At 38.1% G+C, this 27,594-nt stretch overlaps 2 protein-coding genes across 3 annotated transcripts in view; one reads left to right on the top strand and one right to left on the bottom strand.

The window, feature by feature from the left end:
• The window catches only part of LOC111337165 (tRNA-dihydrouridine(16/17) synthase [NAD(P)(+)]-like), a 44,870-nt gene extending 41,142 nt beyond the window's left edge, over positions 1 to 3,728 (top strand). The window contains exons 8-13 of the mRNA XM_022943405.2: positions 1,003 to 1,099; positions 1,523 to 1,593; positions 1,870 to 1,991; positions 2,149 to 2,192; positions 2,703 to 2,778; positions 2,875 to 3,728. Of these exons, the coding sequence (XP_022799140.1) occupies positions 1,003 to 1,099; positions 1,523 to 1,593; positions 1,870 to 1,991; positions 2,149 to 2,192; positions 2,703 to 2,778; positions 2,875 to 2,993 (529 nt within the window). The 3' untranslated portion in view covers positions 2,994 to 3,728. The remainder of the gene's footprint in view (positions 1 to 1,002; positions 1,100 to 1,522; positions 1,594 to 1,869; positions 1,992 to 2,148; positions 2,193 to 2,702; positions 2,779 to 2,874) is intronic.
• Positions 3,672 to 24,888, bottom strand: LOC111337164 (polycystin-1-like protein 2). 2 transcript variants are annotated; one of them, XM_088735333.1, is made up of 19 exons: positions 24,759 to 24,888; positions 24,077 to 24,193; positions 16,740 to 17,746; positions 15,977 to 16,080; positions 15,628 to 15,683; positions 14,965 to 15,107; positions 13,781 to 14,537; positions 12,832 to 13,228; positions 12,387 to 12,584; positions 11,875 to 12,042; positions 11,242 to 11,367; positions 10,820 to 11,017; positions 10,408 to 10,650; positions 9,943 to 10,215; positions 9,073 to 9,504; positions 8,509 to 8,745; positions 6,766 to 8,208; positions 6,068 to 6,236; positions 3,672 to 5,803 (listed from the first exon to the last, which is right to left on the bottom strand). In XM_088735333.1, exons 3-19 carry the CDS (start codon positions 17,734 to 17,736, stop codon positions 3,864 to 3,866), a joined length of 7,881 nt encoding a protein of 2,626 aa, XP_088591459.1. In that variant the 5' UTR covers positions 17,737 to 17,746; positions 24,077 to 24,193; positions 24,759 to 24,888; the 3' UTR covers positions 3,672 to 3,863. The 2 variants fall into 2 exon arrangements, with proteins under 2 accessions (XP_088591459.1, XP_088591460.1); XM_088735334.1 differs by lacking the exon at positions 24,759 to 24,888 and adding an exon at positions 24,419 to 24,698.
• Between the last annotated feature and the right edge of the window lie 2,706 nt (positions 24,889 to 27,594).

The following is a 27,594-nucleotide window of genomic DNA, read 5'->3' as shown; positions in this document are numbered from 1 at the left end:
CTCGAGCGTTCTTGTGGCAACTCAGTTAAACCTTCCGTTTTCACATTCGTTCGTTACTTTTTTTGTACTTTTTTGTGCAGTTTTTTGCCTCTTTTTTTTCTTCCTTTTTATTGAATCTTTACAATGGTGCTTTATCGTGGGGTTTTAAATCAAAATTTGAAGTTTACACTTGGCTTTAAATGAGATCTTGGTAAACAAGATTATCCAAGAACCTTCATTGTAACTAAGAGTGCAATGTGGGCCATAAAAATGGTGTAAATGTCTTGATTTTACGATAAGAGCTTACTTATCTTACTTATCTTGATTATTCAAGTTATAGAGAAATGTAAAGTTTTAAATGAATTTTTTTTCTTTATACTACTGGTTTCCTGTTGTAGACGCTAAAACACTTTAAATACCGGTCAGGGACACAAATAAGTTTTGAACGCGCATCAATATTCTTTTATTTCACGGTGATTCACTCGAAGGATTACACGGTTCCTAAAAGGCAAAAGGAATTTGAAACAAACGATGCAATGGAGAAAGGAAACGCTGAATTAAAAACGAACCAAACAATAGGAATAGTACTAACAAAACACGTTTTGCCCCGATAAAACGTAGAACACACTAAGAAACTTGAACTAACTCGAATTACTCAAGGTCGTCACTAAAAATGGCGACCATAATACGTGTGGCTTAGTTGCGGCGGGCTTGGCCCTAAACTAGCGCGTGAAAACTGCCAGGCGCAACGACAAACTTGAGCTTACACCTGTCATCATGATGTGGTACTCTCATTGTGATAACTGATTTTCTAAATTTAAGAGAATGTCTCGTAATGTTTGTACGCTTGATACAGACAAGGAAGATATCTCAATTGTTAAAATAAATCTACTGTGGCCGCAGAGTAGTATCTATATTCTCAAAGCAACTGGGGAAAAGTCGTGTCATGGAAATTTATAATTACGAATTTTATTCATGTAGTAAAGTTTATTAAAGATTATGAAAGTTTCCTTTTTTTTATAGCTTGGATAGAAACCATGACATGCGCGACATTTTGGGAACAGCCAAGTCAATTGAGGTCATGAAGGAAGTTTGTCGGACGTTAAAAGAGAGGGTACAGGTTTGTAAATGTTCCTCTGTTTTGTTTCTCCACAGATTTTGAATCTCACACAGTTACCGCAGAAATTTGACTCTATTTTCAGTTAATGGAGGTATTAAGCTATGAAGTAGATTTGAAATAAGTTGGAAAAAAGACTCGATTCAGGTTGAAGAAACCCAAAAAGGTTTGGCGAAATAATAAATGTCTGAATTTATGGCTGATCGATTAAATGTGGCAACTTTGAATAACTAATTCGAGAAATAACTAATTCGAGAAACTATCATTGTAAATTTCTTGCGCTTGTTGTCAAGAAACTTTTTATTCAATTGTTTTGATCCATCTCAATAAAACTTCTTTTACCCATTAAAATTCGTAATCGATCTTCTGACCAGGCTTGGTTTCGACAACAACAGTTTTACTAATGCTTGTCATTACTTGTTTCAGAGAGACATTGAAGAAAATGGCGAACCAGATTCCTCTGTGATTCCCTATTGGCGGTGTCAGCCTTATATCAGGTCAGAACCTAGTTAAAGCTGACATTTTCCAGTGGAGCAATCTTAGACGTGAAGTCGAAGGTCGCTCAATTCCATAAAACCTAGTGAAGAGTTTTTAAGGGTGGAGGAGACTTACTCGGATTGTTGATGACAAAAGCGGAAAAATGAGAATAAATTTCGTCTTCGTATCAACTTCGAAGAAAAAGTGTAAAATCCTGTTAATGCATTTCGCGCGTAGGCTCAAGGAGCCGAAACGTTGCTCACTGAGTGCATGCATTTATCTCACCATTGCTTCAGATCTAATACTTCAGTCAAACAAACACTGGACCAGGTGAAAGAAGAGGAGAGAAGCAAAGAGGTGGCAAAGTTGCGGGAGATGAGAAAAGCGATGAAGAAACAGAAAGTTAAAGCGCGAAGGGGTAAACTGACTTCGTTTTGTTTGGCTTTTTGTTGTTGTTTTTTTTTCTGTTTTCTTTTTTTAATTTAAGAACTAACTTTATTCTTTAACTGATCTTGATGCATAGTCTCTGAATGTAAAAGGGATCAATTCTTATTTGATGTACCATTTTTCAACAGAACGAACGTGGGATATCTGTGTAAAGTGTGAAGTAAATCCAAAGGTAGGCACGACAGTGGCTTAACTACGACTCTTGCCTTTGATTGATTAGCCAGGAAGTGGTTTGCTACCTCGTTACGAATCTAACCCTATAGAGTACCTAAATATGCCAATAACAGAGCTTTATTGGCTCTTCTATATTCTATATTAAAATGCACCGCATGACCGGCAGGTACTACGAGTTGGACAAAATCCTTCAATTGAGCCTGCGTGGGAAACATCAGGAGATAGTCTCTTCGCAGCAGTTGTTTATTCATGTCCCGCAACATGCTCTCTCCTTAATTAGGGGAGAAAACGCTTTACGTGACACGACCAAAAGACGTTTGCGAGAGAGACTTGCGGAGATGGAATAAAGAGGGGAAACGTGGAGAGGGGGTGCATGCGTTCCTACTGCACCACTCCCCCCCCTTACTATGCCTGCCACACCGGCTAAAAGTAGTAGTCTTTTTTAGTTCCCTGAAAGAATGTGCATAATGCTCAAATGAAACCTGATAGCGAGTCCTTTTTGTTTCAGGGATTGAAATGTTTATTCGATTTGTGTCGGACCTGTTGTCGCATCAAAGTAATTGAAGGAGCCACGGACTGCCGAGGTAATTACAAGTGATTAAGGTATAATTAAATCTGTTGGTCGATAACCTGCTCGGCGAAAGAAAAAAGCACGATTTGTTCCGTCATTTCTGTTTCAGGGCACCGAAAACGTTTAAAGGGACACGACGCTACCACCCTGAAAGAAGCTATTAATGACCTTCCTGAGAAAACCGATTTTGAAACGGGTAGAGCACTGCAAACGGAGATGATGAGCTGACATACGACTTATTGAACTTGCAAATATACTCTCTCGACATGCTGGCAAACTGACGATAGAGGTTTTTCATTGCGATATATTATCGACGAGAAATTTCTCTCAGTGACAACCGAGAGAGATTGATTACTAGAAATCTCGATCACTAGTATGAAATATATACAGTTCACATACATCTGTTTCACCAATATTGCTTGGAGAGGACATTCGTGTCCAGACCAAAAGTGTTACAGGGGACTCTGATCAACTATAATAGGGTTTCACAACTGGAAATATATTGAAGTGTTTGCACGTAAGGAAAGATAGCTGTGATTTACAGAAAATAACTTCAAAGACATTCCCATCACTCAGACTTCTTTTTACCCTGCACTTCACTCTTCTATTACAGTTTTTGTGCCAAACGTTACTCATCGATGCCTTCTATTTCTTATGGCTACGCATTTGCTGATTTAAAATTCTTGCTATCTACAGAGTCGTTTTGACAGTCTAGCAAAGGTTACTAGTAAAAACCAAATTGGCGGAGCTCGTGAATTCTCAGGAAATCTCATTTTTCTCTTGCACCACATTCAGAAGATGTGATCGAATTACTTTTCACCTGCATTTTTAAAATCAAGAATGATGAATTGATAAAGGTGTGCGGCAGATTTGATAAGTAATCTACGCTCTTCTAGTATCACGATGTTACTTTTGTCATTTATTTTTATTAGCCAAGAGAGAATTAAATTGTGGATAATCATCGGATCTTGTTAATAATTGTCTAGGAAGGTGATGATAGTGCATCGTCGGGGAACACGGACTTATTTTGTTTGATCCCTTTAACAGAGATAAGTCCGGATTTTTCGGAAAGTGCCGCTGTCCCCTGAAAACCTGAAATCAAAGGAACGCGTAGTATTTGTAGATGAAAGAATTGGACGGCTTTGGCCTCACCCTTTTAGCTCTTTTAGTTGCCAAAGTTGATCGGAGTTGTTCACGAAGCTCCATACCCCTTAAGTGATACGGCAACGGACGCGAGGTTTCTCTGCTTCGAAGAAGTTCGAGCGTTTCTCCTGGTTCACTTGTTTCCATGTCGATCCTAGATATTGGCGAGGATGAAGGTGTTGTCAATGAAGTTATGGCGATGTCATCATACGAGGAAGTCTTATCTGGACTACACATCCTATAACAGTCGTCGTAATAACTATTCATTAGAAGTAAAAACCGAATAATGGAAAGAAGCTCTTTATCTTGTTCCACTTCGTCCATTGCAAGTTTATCGGTCAAATCAGACATTCTCCTGAACATCCTCTCTCGTGTTAAGGACTTCATGACAAAAAAGCTTGATGTGACACATTTTAGTTTCTGAATTCTTCTTTTTCGTGCCTCTACATCAGCCATTTTCGCCGTACTCTCGCACTTAAACCTAACTACAGTCGCTCTTTCATTTCTGTTCTCCTCTTTCGAGATTCGTGGCTGTTTACGTCTCGCCATACGACAAAGTCTCTGAGAAGAGACTGCCACAGATGTAAATGTTAGTTTTTCATGCGAGACACTTTCAGGTGCTGTATGTTCAGGCGTGGCAGGGTTATTGTCAACGTCATTTTCTCGTTGAGTTTCATTTTTAAATCCTGAAAGTTCACGCAGTCTTTCCAATATAAAGTCATGCATTTCAAAGTTCTTTGACTGTTTGTGCGTGTTGTCTTTGATTTCCTCATAGGAATCATTAAAAATGGCAACGAAAAAGTTGACGAAAATGAAAGACATAAGGCCACGAAAAGAAAATCCAAAGAGGGGACCAAGAACTCGATTTGCTCGCGTTAGGTCTTCCAAATCCATTTTTCCACCAAGGCACATAACAAATTCAGTAAACAATGTTCTTTGAAATGATGAATACTGCAAGATGTACCCACCCAAAGCCAGTCTACCAAACTGAGCATATGAGAGAATAATAATCGCAAGAATGACAGAATATGACACGAGTAATCCTCTCGACAAACGAAGTGATGACATCATTATGCTGACATGCGGATTAAATCGGATCATGCGCAGAAGTTTCACAGTTGTTGTGAAAACTGTCAGAGCTAATACGGAATTCTCCGCATGGCTCCAATCGACGGCTTCCCCGAAACTTACAGAAACAAAAGGGTTTTTCTTCACTTTAACGACACTTTTCAGAATCATTTTTGATTTTAAAACGTAGAAAACTACCACCAGGAAAGAAAACATTATTTGCAAAATCTCCACCCAGTTCCATGCATTTCGAAAATAAGAACATTTCTTCTTAAAGATATTATAAAACTCTTTTAGCATAAAGAAGATTACCATGAGAATGAACAGTAACTGACAAATCAGGTAAAAGCGGTAGAAACCAGTTTGCGTGCTCGTCAACGGAAGCGTGTCGATCTTTGCGAAAGGATTACCATACCCAGTTGGCAGTATTTCATAATGATATGTTGATATGCTTATGTATCCTGTGTTGGGATTATAAACGCTGAATTCAAGTAAGACTGCGCGGGTCTGGCGGTCAAGCCAACCATATTCTCGCAAGTTAGTAATAATTCCCTCAGCAGTCAGTTTACTGTATCCTAAATCTGTTATGTATCCACCTCCGTCATAAACGTGAAAGAAACCCCAGCTTGGCGAGTTTTGGATCTTTTCCATTGTCACATAACGCCATGGGGCCGGGCAAAGATCTGAAAGGTTGGCCCACGAAACCGAGCCAGTGAATGGCCTCCATCCAGGTAGACTCAAATGAGTTCTGTCCTCTTCGCTGAGGCTGTAGAAGTCATTGCAGTGCCTTACTACCTCCTTTGACTCCTCTGGGATCATGCAGGAATCTAAAACAGCAATATCAAACAAAATTAATAGGGCAACTTGTAGTTCAACGATGGCTTCTAAAACATGTTCCTCAAGAAAATTGTCTATATTGGACTGTACTAATTTATAATATGCAACCGAACTGAAACTAGCAAATGCAAATTTTAATTTTTTTTCACTTAGAAAGCGATTTATGATATATACGAAAGAAACTAGGTCTTCATAGTAACAAAACATCCCTGAACGTGACTTGCTTTTTGGAGTTAATAAACTGTCTGACTTGCCTTTCTGTACTCTTAGCTGCCTTAAACGAGGCACACCTAGGAGAATGGACATCTTGTTACCAATGTACTCTTGCTCTTTGACTCTGTCGTTATTGTACCACTCACCAGCATAAATACCGTCCACAAACTGACCATTTAGCCAAGTCCAAAAGAACCTGGGGTCTTTGGCCTGAAGGAGAACCGAAATAGCCCAGAATAATGAATTACTGCTCTTCATTCCATTCGAATGACCCTGAGTGCAGCTCGTTGCATTTGGGAGTTACAAGGATTGGGGAACCGTGAGTCCTACTTGACACGTGGCAATTAACCGAGGCATAATAATAATAATAATAATAATAATATTATTATTATTATTATTATTATTAATAACAATATTATTAATAATAATAATAATATTATTATTATTATTATTATTATTATTATTATTATTATTACAAGGATGTGGGGAACCGCGAGTCCTACTTGACACGTGGCAATTAACCGAGGCATAAAAGGCTACTATACTTGATTAATTATGAAGATCCACCAGCACCGTTATTACTCCGCTAATCTTCGTGTCAAAACATTGGTGTCTCAGGGAAATAATGGTTCGTACAGATTATTAATTATATGGTGGAGGGAGAGAACCCCCTCAGAGTCCTGGGACTAAGCAAAGGCTCGTTAAATTCCTCTTTGTTTTAGCTTTCTTGAATACTTACCAATGAATAATTACTGAAGATGTCTTTAATATTCTTAGTCATAAGATATCCATGATAACTTCTGTTACCGTAACAAACGGTTGTTAGTAGCAGTAAGAACAGTAGATACATGAGAAGTTCTCTACCAAAGGAATACATCTTTTCTTCTTTCACTCTGTATTCTCTGGCTTGTTCAAGCACAGCTTCCTCCGGCATTTCAACTATTATACCTTTAGCGTCATATGCAACTTCTGTTTCCAAGGGAGATAATTGTTCAGTTGTCTTATGGTTTTTAACAGGACTAAAGTCAGTGTCAACACGGTCACTAAAGAAACATGCGACTAGAACCATGATAAGAACTATTTTGATAGGTTGAAGAACAAACAGATCCTCAGTGAAGGAAACCAACATAGAGGACAACCACTGATTTGCAATGTCTTTTCCCCACATTAAGCTAAAGAAAAAAGTAAACAATGCAGATACAGATACTGTAGCAAAGCTTAGAAACCAAGAAATGTAGATACAGAAATGAGGACAAAAGAAGTCCTTTTTGGTCTTGTCACACATCCGTTTTCGTGTCCTCGTCCAGAAGGAAGTTTCATTTTTCCATGCAACTTTTTCACAGCTTGTGTCCTGTTCGCAGCTTAAGGAGGAATACCTGTTGCGTCGCACAGGCTCGGGTTTATCTTCCAGCTTGGTTATATCAACTTTCTTTGAAGGTTTTTTCGCACTATTTTTGAATAATGATGTGATCAGCAGGTTCACTGGAGTAACTATCAGAGCGCTCTCAATGCCCACCACAATCTGCCTCCAGCTGAACTTTAATGGACCTATCTGTATGGTGGGATCTGCTGTCTCGTCAGTTCTGTAGAAAAGAGCATTTGCAAGCATCGCAGAAAAAAGGAGACATAAACAGCATGTAGCTCGTTGGACGCGTGTGAATTTGTTCCGCGGTGGCTTGGTTACAACAGACAGCCACAAATGTCCTTCGGAAAAACTCTTTGAGCCTCGAGAGTTAAGAGAGTGTTTAAAAGTCTTCATCTCTCGACGAGAGATAGGTGTTAAAATCTTGTCAATTCTTCCTTCTCCTTTTTCCAAAGCCAGCCAACTGTTGCTGATAAATGTCCATTTTCTTCCTGTTTGCCGGTCCCTCACAATAGCATGGCCGAAATACCACGAAGGACTTTTTCCTGAGTTGTCATGCCAAACACGGATGTATTGCACAATCCCAAGTGACACTGGTAAATAAATAACGAATTTGTCGTCGTTTCCGCGAGCCAAAATTGTCCTCGAGTTGATCATGTTCTTATGTAATATTATGGGTTGACTCTCCGCCTCGCTTCCATGAATAACGACGGCGACATTGGCATCCGTCCCAGACTCTCTCCAAACTCCTGTAACCACAGTCAGATCGTACTCATAAGTTGCACCTTGGGTTAAAGGTAGATGGAAAGCAGGGCCTTCCTGAAGAAAAGGAAAAGAAAAGTACGATTTAAAGGAGTTAAATAAAAATTCTTCTCTTGGCATGAATGCTTAATATGGAGGTCGGAAGTATGAAAAGATCATTTCGCATATATGATGGGGTGTATTGACATAACATTGCCAAGTGTTACTTCTTAGATCAACTTATTTTTGAGTATCGGAATAAAGCTTAAAAAGTATATCGGCCAAAAAAACGTTTTCGTGAGAAGTAACATATTTTTAGGCTTCGAATTCAGTTTACGAAAAAAAAGCAAAAACAAAAACAAAAACATATACACCTACCTTAGCTTTGTCTCGTTTATCGGCTTTCCTTGCGAATATGACCACTAGCAAATACAACAACAACACAATAATGATCGCACTAAGGACGGCAATGTTTCCAGTCTGGTCGAGTCGTCCAAGTTCTGCAAACACGACATCAAAATCCAACCTATTGGGCATCACCAGGACTCCTCCTCCAAATGACGTCAAGTGGTTACACAGGCAGTGCAAGGAGCTTGAATCAGATCTTGGTCCTACCTTGAATAAAAGACGAATAAGCTTTCAAGAATTGAGTCAACTGCTTTGGTCTGTTGTTTAGGTAGAGAACCCAAGTTTACTGTTCACAGCTAGAAAGATCACTTTTATCAAATCTACGAAAGTGATAAAGCATTTTTAAAGAACGTTTGATCGTTTAAGAATACGAATCAATGAGTTCACAGGCGTTAATTTTTTTGCCTGCAGCGAGATGTTTTTAGGTAGGTAGATTACCTGGGAAATTACCAAACGTCAACCAAAAGTAAAAACGATTGTCATATGAAAGGAAGTAATAATGTCTGCAAATCTACTTTCTTTAAAAAATCTTACTCTACATCCTCTCGATAACCAGTGTTGTTCTTTGCTCTCCCAAAACACGCAACTCTCCTCCAAAATGTTCATCGAGTAATTCATGTCTGTCTTTGAGTCATAGACAGGCTTTACTGTCTTGTTCTCGGGCTTTGGAGGATCCTTAATCTCCACACACGACCTCTTCTGCCGACCACTTCCGAAGCATGATCGTTTCCGTCGTCTCTGTGGTGTACCTCTGCCTTCTTCGTACAATATACCGATGTAGTATTTACCCGCCTCACTGACCAGTTCGTGGTACAAGACAACATCGTAAGCTTCTTTGCTGCAAGTCTGAGGAGATGTGGAACACGACTCATCCGGGATTGTCTTTGTTAGGTCGTATTCTGTGACAGTTGGCCGCTGACCTTGTCGCACAAACACTCTAAAGATGGTGGGTCTTTCTGGTGTGATCTGAGATGGGAGATGGTGACAGGTATTACAGACTTACTACTGGTTGCCTTGACAGGATGACTTTCCTTTTTGTACTTTCTTATTGTCATCACTTACACACAGCTCCCCGATTAGGGTGTCAAAATTAATAATAATTTTGAGCTTTTTGTGGAACGAGGACTCTGCTACGTTTTAAGTGTTTTATTTCTTCTCTCGTCAGTTTTCCCCAGATTTTATCAGACGTTTCCACCTTGGCTCATCTTTCATTTCAAAGCCTACTGGTTTTTCATCTTTTGAACCCACCGAATTAATTTCTAATTCGCGTCAATTTGTCCAAAGCTCAAATGAAAACAGGGCTGTAGCTAGCCAATCAGCCTCATGACCGACCCTCCCCATCCACTAACAGATACAAAGGTGTCGGAAAGATTCTGAATAAACAGATTAGATAACGATACTTACTCGAAGCCGTAAAGCATTCCCTTCTTCACCTGGTGAGTTGATTTCATGATATTGCATTTTCCCCTCACTGCTGGGCTTGACAAAGAACGATACTCTCTCCTCTCGAGTGAATCTCAGTTTCCGTGGAATCTTGATCTCTATATCCTCTTTGCTGTCTCTGACTATAAAAGGTTCTCCTTTGTTATCTTTAAGGTTCAAAGTAAGGACATGACTATCCCTGACAACAGCTGAACTGTTATCCCATGTGAATGGATTAAAGGCACTCACCGTCAACTATGAAAAGACACGAATATTGTGAATATTTGTTATTCAGCGTTTACACTGGTGCAGTTCTGTTGCGAGATGGCGTTTACGAAGGCACAAAAAATGTTTGGGTCACAAGTATTCAGGCTGAGTATATGCGAACCCGCTCTTTTTGTCGAAAATAGGACTAACAGACATTCAAGGAAACTAATGCAGGCTTACCACGCTTTCAACATACTCAGGGGTTTTCACTTTGTCATCAATTATGGCATCAAGAGAAAATTTAAATCCTGCCTCATCATCGTCTGTGAAGTTTGCACTGGCTCGCGGGCTCATCCGGCTCAGCTCCATGTCGATGGAACTAGTATGAACACGGCGAGTTTCTTGATCCACTAGCATCTTTGACAGCAGAGCTGTTGCAACGTCATCAATGAGTTTCGCCGTGTCTCTGGAGACGTTTTCACTCTGTAAGATTAGATTTAAAACTTCTTGCAGATATTACCCTGAAGGGTTTATTAAGTTGTTTGAAGTTCGACCTTCTGATGAGGTTCTCAAGAATACATCCTTGTCATGATGTCAGTCAGTCTTTTATAGGAAAGAACGCGAGGACAGGTTTTGAAACTTCGAAACTAACCTTAAATCGTATATCCGCTGGCTTTTTTGTTTGACTGACCACATCAGCTTTCTGAGCGGCGGAATAGAGAAGATTGCCGAGGCATAGTACTAGGTTCTCTCCTCCTTCATCAACTAAGACAGATTCTGAAGCGTAATCTTCTGTCGTTCTACTTGACAGTATTGACGTCATGGATCTGAGTGTTTTCAGTGCAAGTTTCTGATAAAAAAATATAGAGGCAGCACAGAACTTCAAAACATTTTTTTTTTGTCAGAAAGTTTCGAATTATGGTCCTTTGAAGATTTTATTATTAGTTGAGGGACAAAACTGTGATAGGATCCCATGTTAAGAGGGAAAAATTGAAATGTTTTTCCTGGATGTACTATCGACGGGGTTATATCACGTGATGAACACGGGGCCATTTTCATACAAATGATACATACCTGGGTATGGAATGTTACCTCGCTGGGTTGTAGAGTTGCTCTTGCAATAACTGACGTCACTTGAGTCAAAGTTTGTAAATTGCCAACTTGTATTTCTGACACACTCTCAACAACAGAATCTTTAATCTGTGAGAATAAGTGGAATGGCTCCTTTAAGATACTTTTGTTCCCCTTTCACGGAGTACTTGACTTTTCATTCTCATTTTTGCAAGTTACAGACTTATACTCCTTTACAAATTATTTATCTTCCTTTCAGAAAAAGATACTTGCCTTATATAATTTACTGTTATATTATTGTTTATCGGAGATTTCCCTTCCCTCAGATGGTACGTGAACAAGCAAGAATATAATGTGAATGATGTTCATTGTGATATCTATCTTTCAAGGTTAAAGTAGCTTCATTTAGTACAAAAAGAGAGAACTTGCTGAAACCAGTAGAAAACTGAAGCCAAATCTCCGGGAAAAGATTCTGAAACCTTAGAACTTCAAATAAGATTTTGTATCCTGCAGTAATTCATAGTCGCGCTGCTAATGATTACTTAAGTAGCCAGTTCTTAAGGGAGGTAATTCTCTTCTCCCATGAATTTAGGTAATGTTGATGAACAAATGTTTGGGTGTTAATTTATTACTCACAGCAATCTTCTCCTGGAAGGTTGTTGACTTTGTCTGCTCAGCGCTCTGTAGCACAGCATTTGCCAGTTGTGTGGCGCCACGGACATCTCCTGATAGGACTAGTTGGTTGAACTGACTGCTGTTGCCGACAGTTAGTGTGCTGAGACTCTCTTTCTTTGCAGGTGTAACCTGGGTAACATAAAGGAAAATGTCAAGATTTGAAATTTAAAGTACCATCACTAGATAATTGTTGAATTTTTTAAAATAGTTCAAATTATAGGAATTTAGAACGCGTAGTGATAGGGGCTTAAAGCGCTAATCCCAGTGACGCATGGAATCTCAAGACCTTCCAAGAATACTAGAAATTTAAAAGATAACATCTGTCGAAGGCTAGTTTTTCATATTCTACAATGGATAAAAAATGTCACAGCTGAAAATATATTTGCGTCATTTCTTGATTTTGTTTTAGACTACTTATGGTCTTTGTCTGTGGCGTGCCTTAAAATTTTTTCAAAAAATATCAGAGCACATACCTTTATTTGAAGAACAATGATCTTTGCAGCAGACAAACTGTCAGATACCGTTACTTCAAGCTTTATCATATAATCATGTTGTTTCTTTCCCGGAGGTAGCACTGTACTAACAAGATTTTCTGAGCCATATGAAATTAATGTGTACAGGCCATTATCGGTTTTGTAATGGAACTGGTACGTAATTGGTTTATGTGAGTCCTGCACAAAAGGAATATGGAGAAAGAATAAAAACAGGTCCACTTTCCTCGCCTTGAATACGGAACAAATTTATGATTTAGGCAAAAAAAAGCTCGACTCCAAATGGTCAAATTCTTAGATACGTAATTAATTAGAAGTAAACTACGCCCTCGATAACATAACAATTGTCATCTACTTCTGTTGAAAAGTAACTCGTCAGACGTGTCGATAGTTTCGGTTTTTTTTGTTTTTTTTTTAATTTTCTCACCTCCCAATCTCTGCATTCCAAGACAAATTGCGTTTTCAAGGCCTCTCCTATTGTTGGTGTCACACTACAACTTCCATTTTGGGGGGGGTCGTTAATGCTGAACTGGTAAGTGGCATATCCTGAGGGCCCACCCTGTTGTGAAACTTCGACTTCCAATCGATAAAACCAACCTGGTTTTAGTTTTTTTAGTTGGTTCTTTTTTATTACAATGCCAATGGAATTGAGATTAGTTTCTGTTTTGTCCGTCAGTTCCACTACGTGGTCGTTAACGCCACCAGGGTCAACAACGGTTAACTGCCAGTGGTGTTTTGTACCCTTACAAGGATCTCCAATGCACTCGGTGGTCAAACTGATTCGTGCCGACGCACTTGCAATCTTATCACAGTTTAGGAGGCACCTACAGGGAGAGAAAGATATTGAGATCTCAGTTTGAAATTCTCTACCTTGAAACAAGACAAGGTGCTTTTTTTTTTAATGATGGTACTCATGTTTCACGAGGTGAATGGACTATGATAAGGCGTTGATGAGTTAGGTCACTGACAGCTGATAGGGTGAATGGTATTTTAAGGTCCGTAGATGCACATGAGAGAAACGTCTTGTCAATAATAACCGAAAAGGAAAAAAATAATTAAGAATTAAGTTGGCGGCCATATACAGCTGTTTCGTGTATTTTAGTCTTCTCAACAGCATGGCACAACTAACATGGTGACATTTAGTTTACTCATGGAGAATTGCACAGATATACAATCGTGAGATGGTATCTCCACGTGGGTGCTGTCGCCAGGGTTCCCCCCCCCCCCGACCTATTATTCAGTTTGATGTCTCTCTCGAGTTCGGGAAAAGAACTTAGCCCGAACAGCAGATTGATATCGAGTCAAGTGACCTGGAGGCCTGTGTTTCAGTGCTTTAAATTTGATTTTGCTGATTACTTTTAATCACCGTTAGTTACCTGATTATTACTTTAGGCGGATTACCGCTGACAATATTGATTTCTTGTACGAATTCATCCACCCGGCCATCCTTCCTTACCACAAGTTTGACGTCATAAGACTTATTTGCAGTCATTTGAGTGGTTTCTAAATACACCGACATGTTATTAGAACTCAGTTTCCCAACACCTGTTCCAAAACAACCGCCTCTTCCTGGGCCCGAGGACGCATTAACTACCGGAACCGAGGCCAGAGAGCTATTGGGAAAACTTTCTTCTCGTCGTTTGCATAGCCACGTGAAATCCATGGAGGAGTGGTTACCAGGCTCCACATCTGGGTCCCTAGATGCAGAAGCATCCAATCTGATGACACTTCCCTTTCCACGAGTGACTTTGTTTCCTCCTAATATATCAGCTATTAGTGGAGATTTCCGGATCTGAAAATATCCCAAAGCACTGTTTGCTGCCTCTGGGTGGTTTTCAAGGGCTGCTTTAAATTCCACAAAATAGAGACCGTAATCTAGTTGTCGTTTTTGCAAATTCCATTTTGCAGTTTTTGAGTCCAACGTGGTTGTCATTTCAATAATAGTGTTATTTGATTGGTTCAAACTGTACTTGAATAAACGCCACCCGAACAACAGCTTTTGTGGTGGTTTACAGCTTGTATTCACGAATGTGTGTGCGATGAAATCTTTGGAGCGAAGAATGCCAACATCCTTGTTTTCTTCCGATCGCGGCAGATTCAGTAAACGAACAACAGGAGGCTGACAGGATTCATCTTAGCATAAGAAGCAAAAGTAAGCAATGACATTAACAGCAAAACCCCATTACAGTATCACTGATTTAAGAAAACGACAACAGCATCGATATTGATATCATTGCTCGAACTTATCCAATAATTCCTCAATATCCGGCACTGAAAACTTTTTATTGATTCAGTGATCTAATCCAAAACAAGGACTAACCCTAATCTACGCAGCTTTACGTTGGAGGAAACAAATGAATGACTAGGAGTTAATGCAAGTGGTAGTTTCGAGTAGCGGGTGGATATAGTTTAGAAGGCCCGATGGGCCTCCTTTTTCGAGGAAGAGCCGGGCTTCCCTAGGAATTTCCAATATTTTAAGGTCTGTTCCAATTTTTGATGTCGTTATCTTGAACGCACGTATTTTCTTTTCTTACAAATAAACAAAGCTCGCTTTCCTCACCTTCAGACTTCCAGAAAATTCCAACAAGCTCTATGTTGCCGATTCTCCCAGTTTGGTTAAAGTTGTTCAATGCTCCTTCGACATTTGAGACGTTGTTTCTGTCATTTACAGTCAAAACAGTTGTAACTTCCACACTTCCCGGTCTATCAAATAAAGCGGAAATACTAGTATTTATCAGAAGGAAAAAAATTCTCTCTGACAGCGCGTCGGTTGATGTCTTTCAAAATCTCTCTACATTTTAAACCATTCAAATTTTCAGAGAATGGTCAGAAATTTTTCTATCCATAGAAGGCTGTTAAAAAAGGGTTTTTACCATTTAATTATAGTAGTAATCCTGAAAAATGGACAAAAAAACTCTGAATAAACTGATAAAATAAACTATCATGGTAAGTAAGTTAGTAATGTTCACCTATTATCAGTAAGAATTCAATAACGTGATGACAATGTACACAGGAAAATAAAATAAATCTGAAAAGAACTATTTCTGTTGTTACGTATTATGTTAATTATTAATTGATTAAAATACGCACTCTCCATAAACGTCGTGCCTGTCATCATTTTAATGATGTTAAAACATAGTGATAGTCATGGAGTATCTTAAACTCTTCTAAATATACATTGTAGGTAACATTTATAGGGAAAATGTTGAGAGTAAGTGCTTACCTTATAAATAATATAGTCACACCTTTAACACCGTATTGTCCAAGATTCGTAGTGAACTGCAACGAAAAACGAACAGTTTGTCATATTCTATAGTCAATCATACCAAGAATAGTACAAAAAATAATGTAATTCAATTTCACCACTCTTTCCTTACATCGTCACTACGGTTTTGTTTGTTCATAGATCTTAGTGCAGCGATAAGTTGTGGTATTGATTGGAGCTTTTCGACTGCGTTTACTACTGCTCGACATCTGTGCGGGAAAAAGTAAGGCAAAGACATATCCCCAGACTCTCCACGGTAAAACTTTATTGATATGTTTTCACTTTAACTGTTGAAGGGTTGCCTTACCTCATTACTCAGCTCCCTCTCGAACTTTTTATAAACTTCCGAGTCTTTGTTCAGAAGATTGAGATCAAAATTGTACTTTTTCGCCCGAAAGGCAAATCGCACACCTGTGGAGCGAAGATAAATCAGCAATTTTCATTTGCATTTGTTTCACCGACAATGGCTCATTTGCGAGTAATTATGGGCGATATACAGTTGAAAAGTTGCGTTGAAAGTAAAACCTGCCCGCTTCTCATAAAGATATCAGTTTATCACACCCGTGAACTTTCTCCCCACGCAGTTTTTTTTCTCTTTTTTAAATTCGGAAAGGTTATCGTTAATCTATTTTGGAAGCCTTAGCCAACACTATTTCTAAAAATGGAGTGATTTCTGCGCGATATCTTGCTGGAAAAATTAGTCCCATGTCTGAGATCTCTTTCTAAAAAAAAAGACACTAACGTGGATACTGATGACTGCCCGTATGAGGTGCCCCCCCCCCCCCCCCACAACACTTTCCTGGTCCAAGTAGTTGCCAACCTCGCGGAAAACGTAAAAAGACGTTTTACAAAGCTATTAAAAAATGCTCATAAAATTTTAGTGATCACTTTCTAAGTAAGTTAGAGTCTGCAAGTTAAAAAGCATGACTTCATTATCCGCGGTGTTAGACCTTGAATTAGTTCAGTTATGACTGAGAATATTATTGGCTGCATGCATAAAGTGAGGTTTAGGTCAATTGGATACCTGTCTGAATGAAAAAGGTTAAATGTAAGAAGTTGTAGGTCGATACCTGTGTCTGATGGTGAAGGATCAGTTATCCACTGCGGTTGCGAAGTTGGTATCAACGCTGAAGTTACTTGAGCTGTTGCACTCGTAGCTAATATTGTTGGTTCTTCTATAGAATTTTTAACCGCTACAAGTGTACCTGTGGGTTGAACGGTTAAATTTTGTTGAAGAGCTAATGTTGCCGTGGGTTGTATAACTGAGTTTTCCTGTGAATTCAGAGTTGGCATTTGCGTTGAATTCACTTGAGGTACTGCATATGTTGGTTGCACGCTAACGTTGTTTTGAGGCAACAAAGTTATGGTTTGCACTCCTGGAGTCACATGAGCTGTTGTACTCGTAGCTAATATTGTTGGTTCTTCTGTAGAATTTTGAACCGCTACAGGTGTACCTGTGGGTTGAAGAGCTAATGTTGTGGATTGTATAACTGAGTTTTCCTGTGAATTCAGAGTTGGCATTTGCGTTGAATTCACTTGAGGTACTGCATATGTTGGTTGCACGCTAACGTTGTTTTGAGGCAACAAAGTTATGGTTTGTACTCCTGGAGTCACATGAGCTGTTGTACTCGTAGCTAATATTGTTGGTTCTTGTGTAGAATTTTGAACCGCTACAGACGTGCCTGTGGGTTGAACGTTTAAATTTTGTTGAAGAGCTAATGTTGCCGTGGGTTGTATAACTGAGTTTTCCTGTGAATTCAGAGTTGGCATTTGCGTTGAATTTACTTGAGGTGCTGCATACGTTGGTTGCACGCTAGCGTTGTTTTGAAGCAGCAAATTTATGGTTTGCACTCCTGAAAAGATTGATGATTCATTGTTGTAACGGGAATGGTTTTGCGTTGCTGAAGTTACTGCTACAGGCGTTGATTTTCCTGGTGCCTCGGTGGATGTAAACAACGAAATTGTTTGAGAATCCGTCTCGTTTTGAGGGGAAGTCGAATGAAACTGTTTCAACAAGTAAATTGTGAAAATTATCACATATTGCGGTGATCTGAGCTTAAGAACCATCTTGAGTTCTCTGAAACGCAAAATACGTCAGGTGAATTAGAATCAAAATAGTGAATATTTTATACCCACGCGAGGATTTATCATAAATTTATAATGAGAAATGTAAAACGGTAGGTTACTACAGACCTTAGGGTTGTGTTAAAGTGAAAGGGTAGCGTGCGCGTCGCTTTCTACGAAATCCTTAAAAGCATATATCATCGCAAAGCTTATGAAGTGTAAAATCCAAAGATATAGGTGGATTCATGTTGACTTCATTGTTTACATTTTTGCTCATTTGCATACGGCTTTGCGTAAAGAAGGAAGCATGTTAGATACAAATTGACTTCAGGCAGCTAAAGAGAAGAAAACCTTACTACATGGTGAAATTTTTAGCTCTTTGGGTGTAATATTCAAGGAGAAATAGTCCATCAAAAACTGCAAAATTTCTGGGTGGCAAAAGCGCTAATGAGCTCATACATTCTATGTAAAAGTTTGAGTTTTTAAACCTGTGTTGCACAAAAAGTATTCAATGCATCAGGCTCGTATTCATTGGCCGAGTTAATCGTACTTTTACCTTTCGATATTCAGAACTGACTTATTTTTAGCTCCATCAGGAACTGAATTGCTTATGCTAATGAGGCAAATATTGTAAACAAGGATTCCCCCATAACTTAACAATCTCAGAGTTTGGCCAAATGGCAAGCGTGCGGAAGCCCTTAAACACAAAAAATGGCGATGTTGGATAAATAAATTACCTGCTTTCGTATTCGCATGCAGAGCATGTATTTAGCTCATAGAGCTAATTGGGGACACCTACTTTTACTAAATTAATAAAAAAAAACTATGTACAGTATCATAATAAGTAACAATACAGCCGATAAACTATGCATTAAAATTTTAAAATATTTAGAAATATCAACAGTGTTCAAAAAAAAAAAAAAAAAAATCACGTGCTGCAAAGATTGCAGCAATTGCCACTGTCTTCCACTAGGCTGACCAGGTCAACTCTACGGATTCTAGTTTTAAAGATACTAAGGCTTGGTAGTTCACGCATACCATTTTCTAAGCCGCTTTTTAAAAAAAGCTATTCAGATCAGGATACTTATGAAAACAAAGTAGCACCATAATGGGCCCATCTTGATGTATTTACTCAATGCGCACTTCAATTTTTTAAAACACCACAAACAGACCATCTTTCCCAGCTTAAAAATTCCAGCAACTGAAGAATAAAAATCTGCAAAATGCGGATAACTTGAGGATGCCTTCCTCTCCAGAGGATCACAATGGGATTAACTGTTACTAAAACGATCAAAATAAATTATCTGTTGGGAGTAAACACTGATAATTAACCGTTACTCGTAAATCACTGGAAAAAAGGGAGCCTGTAACTTTTATTTATTGTATACCCTGTAGGTGAATGACACAACTGTTGGTAAACACAACTACGCGAAAATATCAAAATGTCAAAAGAGTTATTAACCAGAAAGGTTTGCATGATTAAATAGCTAGATGATTAAAAAAATTTAAAAAGATTTCGAGTGTTGTGAATTCTAAGTTATGATAATTTTTATTCAGAAAGTCAGGGATTAATTATAAGGCTATACCCTTTTATTCACTCAACCATTTTCCCCTAAATATAAAGATAAGACAAGGTTATTTAACCTACGCGTGAGCTGTATAATTTAGATTGAAGGCCCAATTCAAAATAACATTTTAGAATTTGCTGGTGTTATCAGCATCAATAAGTAAATGTAGTAACCTGTTTTTCGTATGGCTTTGGAACATATGGATAGGTCACTTTTGGTGTAAAACGATGATCGCACTACTTTTTATCTGGTTTTAACAAATTCATTATATCTACACTTGTTTTCAGGACTGATTAAAGGCTTTTGTAGTAGTTTCGGGTAACGTTAATTCACTCTCCATGAAATGTCAGTGAGAGATTTAAATATGGAAAAACCTACAGTAATCCTTCGAAGTAATCAGTCCAATCCAGAAGCTGGCTAATTCAGTGAAGAACTGTGACTGAAACAATGATGGAAAGTAATTTAACAACGTTAGTCGTTCTAAAGAGTCTAGGCACGAAAGTAAATTTGTACACATCCAAGAGAATACAAGTTCCCTCAGTTTATAATCTCTTGGCTCATCGCATTTGGTTGCAAACTACTAATAGCGTTGTTCTCACCTCTTTGTAGAAAAGTCGAATAAGATTATAGAGGAAGCCTTTTGTGGTTGGTCCACGAAAATTCAACTTACTTATCTGCAAAAAATTGCTCTGATAAGTTATGCTCGAACAGTACCCCTCGAGCTCGTTCAAAGAAACCGCTTGTCAAAGACAAAAAGCCGTCAGTTTATTTTACTATCTCTGCCATTTATTATTTTGAATAATGACAATAAAATATTCAATCTAATTCGGGCAGGTCTCACTCGGAGTTTGCAGTGTCAATCAATAACTCACTTTACTATTTTGCTTTTACACCATATTACCATATTGGGACAATCTTCCCCGTGTAAACCATCGAATAAGGTGTATCTGTTATTCATTAATATTTCAGTCCTTTTACTTCGCTGCTTGATAACATCGGAAAAGAAAACGTTGTTAAACGACCCAAAATTGTCTTTAAGACATGAAAAACGGAGGAAAAAGGATCACGTTTTTGTTATACTTGACGTAGCAGTTGTCAAGTTACTTGATGATTGCTTTCCTAATTTTGATGATTTTTCCGAACCTTATTTGCCCAGCTTCGCGTTATTGAGCACTTTAAAATGGAAAATTGCAGACATTTCCTGTGGCGTTTACTGAGAGGAAAGGCGTCACAACAGTTGAGCCAGGAAAATGGTATTATGAAAATGAACACATTTACTGTCTGCCGTATCATTTGTTTGCCAGATTGGTGGAGTAAGCTGAGTTTAGGCAGCGCCGTTTTTCCGAGACAGTTAACTAGCTTTGACTCATCAAAACAACATGTGTGTATGTGTCCAGAAAAAAAAATTTACTTTATTAAAGCCTAAAAACTGACAAATCTAGATCGATACAACTTACCACTGTGCAGCTTAATTTTTCTATTGACAAAGCCACGTTTACAGTACGAGTACAGACTTGAATTTTTTTGCGGACGATGAATCATGCACTAAAAATGATGAAAATTACAGAATAATAAGCGAGGAAGTTCTGTTAACGGTTGATGTCTTAATTTGAGTGATATTTGACATTCAGAACAAATTGTAGAATCAACCAACTTTCATTTTCTGGCAAATGATGCTATAATTTTACTGACGATAAAAGCTGTAATCCTCGTAGAATTAAGAGAGATGAAGATTACAAGAAAATATTTTACGTCTTGTGCCTGTTGTGTCGATAGACCTCATGCTGTTGGAGGAAAAACAGTCCAAAATCTGTTTGTATTGTTATAATGACCTTCTGTAAAAGGACGTTTTCTGATTGGTGCAGCTCAGTGGGTATGTTCCATCTGCTAATACTCACCTCATTTCAAAGCATTACTCTGAAGTAGAAAAAGAAGTGAAATACTCAGGGCCTAGTTGATTTTTTTTCATGTCTCTATTTTTTTCCAGATGATGGAGTCAAACGTTATTTTGTGAGCATCATTATAAACATATATGATGAAATACCAGGAATTTTCCTTTTACTAAAAAATCATATCTTCATCGCACGCAGTGGAGATACTATTTAACAATTATTCCACGAGCGCGCGTTGGATATGAGATGATAGATAGCCAACGAGGCGCGTAGCGCCGAGTTGGTTATAATCATCTCATATCCAACAAACGTGAGTGGAATAATTGTTTTATTAAAAACGCTGCATTAAATTATTAAATTTTTAGCTCTTTTTTAATTTTAAGCTGACACGTACGCTTACCATATATTGGCTCATATACTTTCATATACTTACCATTATATACCGTATATTGGCTCATATACCATAATAGCTAAGCCAATAAAAAGTCTTGAATTGCATTATCCAATGATCTAGTTTTTAATAAAAATAATTATCTTTCACGTGTGACGATATTGGTGTCGCCATGGTTACTAACATGATGAGCCAACTACAAGGGAGAAATGAATAAAAAAAGTTGTGTTTTATGTGGAAATTTCATCAGTATCTATAAAATAAACAGAACATTACATGGCTGCTTGGGGATACGAATTTCAACCTCTCGTGCTTAAAGTATCCCTCAGTCGTTCGCTTCGCTCACTCGTGAGAGATATTAGCTTACAGCACTTCAAAATAAAATTCGTATCTCCGCGCGGCCATATAATATCCTCTCTCTATATATACGCTGTTAGGTTATAACGAATTTTTGGCGCTAGTTACAAACTGTAACGTTTCTTAAAAATGAGAACAAAAAGCTTTGTATTCAAACTGCTTCAATGACTGAGAAAGGATAAGAATATTACCTGAACTGCGAAACCTTAGATCAGAAGATGAAGCGGCAAGAATTTCTAGAAAATACTTCAGCTAATTCACAAAGAGCATCCGCTTTTATCTGCTTTGATGTGCCGGTTAAACAAGCTCTAGAAAGCTTCAACAGTTTGTTGAGTTAGCTGCGGAACGCTCCTGTTTGATCATATAACAATACATCAATTCTGCGAAGGCCGGGAGAATGAAAAGCCTACAAAAGTTGTTCCTCCGGCAAAATTGGTTTCGAAATGATTCAAAACCACGAAACGCCTCTTTGAGAACCAATCTACTGCACTTATATACAGTTTCTATTGCAAAAAGCTTACCGATTCTAACTTTTTCTCTAAATTTGTATTTCTGTACAAAGTAACTTCATTGCCATCAGCCATTTTCATATTATTGCGTTTTTAATCATCTCTACATGAAAGTTACTGAAGAATAGAGCTTGAAAGTTAAGCTTGATGAATTAAAAAAAAAAACTGAATAAAGTGACAATCTAGTACGAACTGAAAAATCTACAAAGTCTTGCCAATGAATTTAGTAACCAGTTGATTTTATATCGTAGATATTAAGAAACACATGATTGCACTCCAAGATAGAAATGTACAATTTATTGATAACTTTTATCAAAGAAGGCCGCAAGATGTATCGTATTTTCCGCTTTTACGTTTGTTATTTAATGTACTGAGCTCGGGCAGGTTGTATTTAAACCTACACTTTTGACTATGAGTCTTACCTAGCTGACGTATGTGTTATGCTCTCGAGCAATTAGTCTTCGAGACTTCTGTTTTGAAACTGTTTGCAAATTTTGAAGAATATGTAACAAAAGTTATGAAGTGAAAACGCTGGCAAATTTTAATGACAAAGAGTTTGCTGGATAAAGTTAATTGGTATCATTTAAATTTGGAATAAATAATTACGACAAAAAAATTGTCTCTGCCAAAGAAAAAAAACCACTATCTACGAAGTGAAGTTCATTTCGTTCCCAATACCATTTCACTCAAAAAAATTAGCGTTCAAATTTAAACATACGTTTATTTATAATAATATTCAATTTTTTTGCAATAATTTTTACTAAACTTCACTCAATTTTACAGTTAATGTTTATTTTTTTATCTTAAAATTCAAACTGAAAAAGTTCCTTCCATTGTATTTAGTTCTAATTATGCAGATCAGTTTTAGTGTTTACATAAAATCATTTCATTCCCTCAAACTGATAACAACTTTCTCTTTTCTTTTCCCGGTTCACGAGCCTTTTTTCTTTTTATTTTGAAGACAAAAGTCTGGCAAAAAAAAAAAAAACAAACTAGTGTTTCTACAAATGATGACAACTTTCATGGTTCGAATATTCAAAGCATTATGACAATGCGATACAAAGGAACTTTCCTTCGCACATATCTTATCACGGGTTAACGTAGGAAGGCTTTGAGTTATCAATAATATTCCAACTGGCCCTCACAGTTACTGTGTTCATTTCGTTGGGCGTCTTTTGTGATCTGGCAGAGCAACTGAGCTGCTTGTAACCTTGGAAGCTATAACCGTTTAGGTTCACGTAAACTGACGGAATTGGTGGTGCATCACAAAATTCTGCTATTAAAGGTAGTATCTCTATTTTCGATCTATGCATCGATGAATAAAAAAATACTTGATCAATGGGACTTTTGCTTTTTTATCTCCCTTTGGTTTCGGATCTAAAAAAGTTACCCACGAAAGAGTGAAACTTCAAAGCTTCTGTTTAAAGAATCAATATTTGGCGAAAAAGAAAGAATTTAAAGTTTAACAGCCATTTGCATCACTGTTTAAAGACTTCCAATTATGAAAAAAATTTGCACTGAATGAAGCAAATCGACAAGATTTGGAGATTCAAACAAATCCATAATTTCGGAATTTTCTTAAAAGTTATTATTCTACCTAGCAATTGTAAACTATGTTCTACTTACTTTTACACCTTGACGTCCATTGAAAACCATCTGGTTGTCAGAAACATTCTATTTTTTCAACGACACCGCAAAGCTGGTTACCAACAATGCACAACCATGAGTAGCTGTACGACGGATCTATAGGAGGTGGAATATAAATTCCTAGTACTCAGTCATGTTAGTTCCCTGCCGGAGTGTTTTATAAAAAGAGGCGGTTTCTTAGTCATTATTATGAGCTGGACGGTGCAATTTGTAGATAGGCGATTATTCGAACAAGATAAAGAAATTAATGATTTGCCTTCTTTTTCATGAATATGTTACTTCAAATTACCCTCGCGCGATAAATATTCCACTGCAGCTTACCTTGGATAGCGCGGTCACTTATGTAAGACTAATTGCTTCACAAGATACAAATAATGGATTCTGGCTTGAGTCCCTTGAACTAATTATTGTTGAAAAGAAAACGAATCTTAAATTTGAATGATGAAGATCGTGTCAAAAGCAAAGAAAAAAGTTTCCACCTTTTTTGAAAGGGAATAAAAAAAAGGAATAAAAATATAAACCCTGAGATGTTTTCAGGGACAGTGACACAGCGATACGAAATTGCCTTTGGTCGATGCGTCCTGAGAGAGTTTTAGAACTGTTTAAAGAAAACCGTGATTTTAGCCGGCAGCAGGTCATATCGTTGTTCGAATCTACTCACGAACGCAGGTGACCAAAAAGATTTTCCAGTTTTCCCTCGTGTGTCCCAGGACTCATCAGTAAGTAATAATAAGGTTACTACTGCAAGGCTAATAGAACAATGCGAGATAAACAGAGCTTATGCTAAATAATCATTAGTAATCTATATGCTAAAATGTCAGCAAGATCCTGCGCGACAAAGGTTGACGAAGTTTCAGTTCGTGATCCGAAGCTAGCCTTCGTAAAAAATTTTTTGTGTTATTTATTTATTTATTTTTTTTTGGTTTTTGTTTCAAGTGTAGTGCAAACCCAGTTGACCAGTCCAAGTCTGTGAAAAAGTAAAATTTTACCTGTTATTCAGATGAGGGAAATAAACGAAGACAAACAACAACGAGTTATCAGTCTTGGAAACGTTTCATTGGTATTCGGATTACCGACCCACCTGCTATTGGAGTCCATCCCTCTCAAACCACGCACACGAAAGAAAGTCTCATTAATTGGGGTTAACAGTTAGCCGTAAGCCTGCAAAAATATTCAGCCGTTGGGCGAGAAAATTGACGAAGTTTTAACCTTCAGTCGTAAAATAAGTAAACTGTATAAATTTTCCTTGTAAAAAAATGGAAAAAAATAAAATACAAGCCATAAAATTGACAGAATTGTAAACTGTAGTTCACATATATGATTTTCATATATTCACAGTCACTAAAATTGAAACCTTTAGAAGTAAAAGCCATCATCTCATTGAGACCCTCACGCAAGTATTTGCGGGGAATCTGTTATAAATTCAGTCAAAACTCTTCTAAGAAGAAAAGTCGTCCCTAATTAACGATTGAAAGTGAACTCTTTGCGTTTCATTTCAACATCGTCTTTTTTGACGCCTCTGCGTCCTGGACGTGACTCGTAAAAAACTACGGTGACCCAAAAGTGTCACGGCAATTTCAATTTGGCCACGGCAATTTCAATTTGGCCACGGCAATTTCAACTTGGCCACGGTAAATTTCAATTTGGCCACGGCAATTTCAATTTCAATTTACTCACGGCAATTTCAATTTGCTCACGGCAATTTCAACTTGGCCACGGCAATTTCAATTTGGCCACGGCAATTTCAACTTGGCCACGACAAATTTCAATTTGGCCACGGCACTTTCAATTGAGTGTACTAAGGCTTATTGTTATGTTGTAATGTTTCCCAAACATGTAGAGAATTTCCTGATACTCATAACCCTTAAAAAACAAGGATTCTAAAGTCACTCTTAGGTTTACCGCCATCTTAAACCACTATGCGTTTTACGCGCAAGTTCTACTGGGATTTTTCTGTAATTCCGCTGACATGTGGTCATATGTAAATTGAAACTGCCGTGAGCAAATTGAAATTGCCGTGAGTAAATTGAAATTGGTAGAGCGCTGCACTAGTATCGCAGAGGTCAGTGGTTCGAAGCCCGTACAGGCCTGATTTTTTTCAGGTCTGATTTTCGCTATTACTTAAATGGCGCTATCTACTGCGAGGATCGGGCATCATATGTATCTAATACCGCAGTACAAAATATATGAACTTCATATATTTCGTGAAGGTGTAGTCTGATCGTCCGGGTGAGTGTAGTCCTGAGAAGGACTGTTGTCGGTGGCAGTGACTGACGTTTCGACAACCTGTGCGGAAGTCATCATCAGAGTCAAGTGAATGATTGTTGTACATTCTACTGACAACAATCATTCACTTGACTCTGATGATGACTTCCGCACAGGTTGTCGAAACGTCAGTCACTGCCACCGACAACAGTCCTTCTCAGGACTACACTCACCCGGACGATCAGACTACACCTTCACATGTTACCCCCGGGTTCAAACCATTTACTGCATTCATATATTTCATTGTATCTCATTTATCGCTTTCACGGGTTTATTACGAATCAACTTAACGGCCTGCTCCCAGTTGGCTTGTTAGCTCAATTGGTAGAGCGCTGCACTAGTATCGCAGAGGTCAGTGGTTCGAAGCCCGTACAGGGGCCTGATTTTTTTCAGGTCTGATTTTCGCTATTACTTAAATGACGCTCTCTACTGCGAGGATCGTGCATCATAAATACGAAAAAACTGGCTTGTTCCTGTTTGGCTAGATGCCGGTCTAAATGGGAAAATCTAGAAAGCGTTCAATATTGATTACAGCCAATCAAACTCATGAATTCGGTGATTCCCAGTCCTTGTTAGAAACAGCCATATATTAAGAACTAAATAAAGAACCTTGAATTTTTAGGCAGCATATTTAAATACCGGAATGATTAAAGCACCAAAGTATGCAAATACCTAAGTACCAGTAGGAACATAAATGACTATGCGGGAATACAGAGCAGTGTGGGAATACACAGCAATGCACTAAATTAATGATTCTAAATACGTGGGAAGATGTGCCGTGGGAATACAATACATGGAAGATACTTCTAATACGTGGAAATAAATGGGAATAAGTGGGAATACATGGAAATACGTGGGAATACACGGGAATACGTAAGAATACGTGGGAATACGTGGGAATACGTGGGAATACATGGGAATAACATGGAAATAACATGGAAATACGTGCAAATACATGGGAATACGTGGGAATACATGTGAATACATGGGAATACGAGGGAATACATGTGAATACATGGGAATACATAAGAATACATGCCAATACGTGGGAATACGTGGGAATACATGGGAATACGTGGGAATAAATGGGAATAACATGGAAATACATGGGAATACATGAGAATACGTGGGAATACATGGGAATACATGGGAATATATGGGAATACATGGGAATACATGGGAATACGTTGGTATACGTGAGAAGAATGCAAGGATATCTAAGATAACAGTAT

Source organism: Stylophora pistillata, chromosome 10 (genome assembly GCF_964205215.1).
Source record: "Stylophora pistillata chromosome 10, jaStyPist1.2, whole genome shotgun sequence".
Lineage (NCBI taxonomy): Eukaryota > Metazoa > Cnidaria > Anthozoa > Scleractinia > Pocilloporidae > Stylophora > Stylophora pistillata.
The sequence above is the reverse complement of the archived record's forward strand: the minus strand, read 5'-3'. Positions and strand labels throughout refer to the sequence as shown.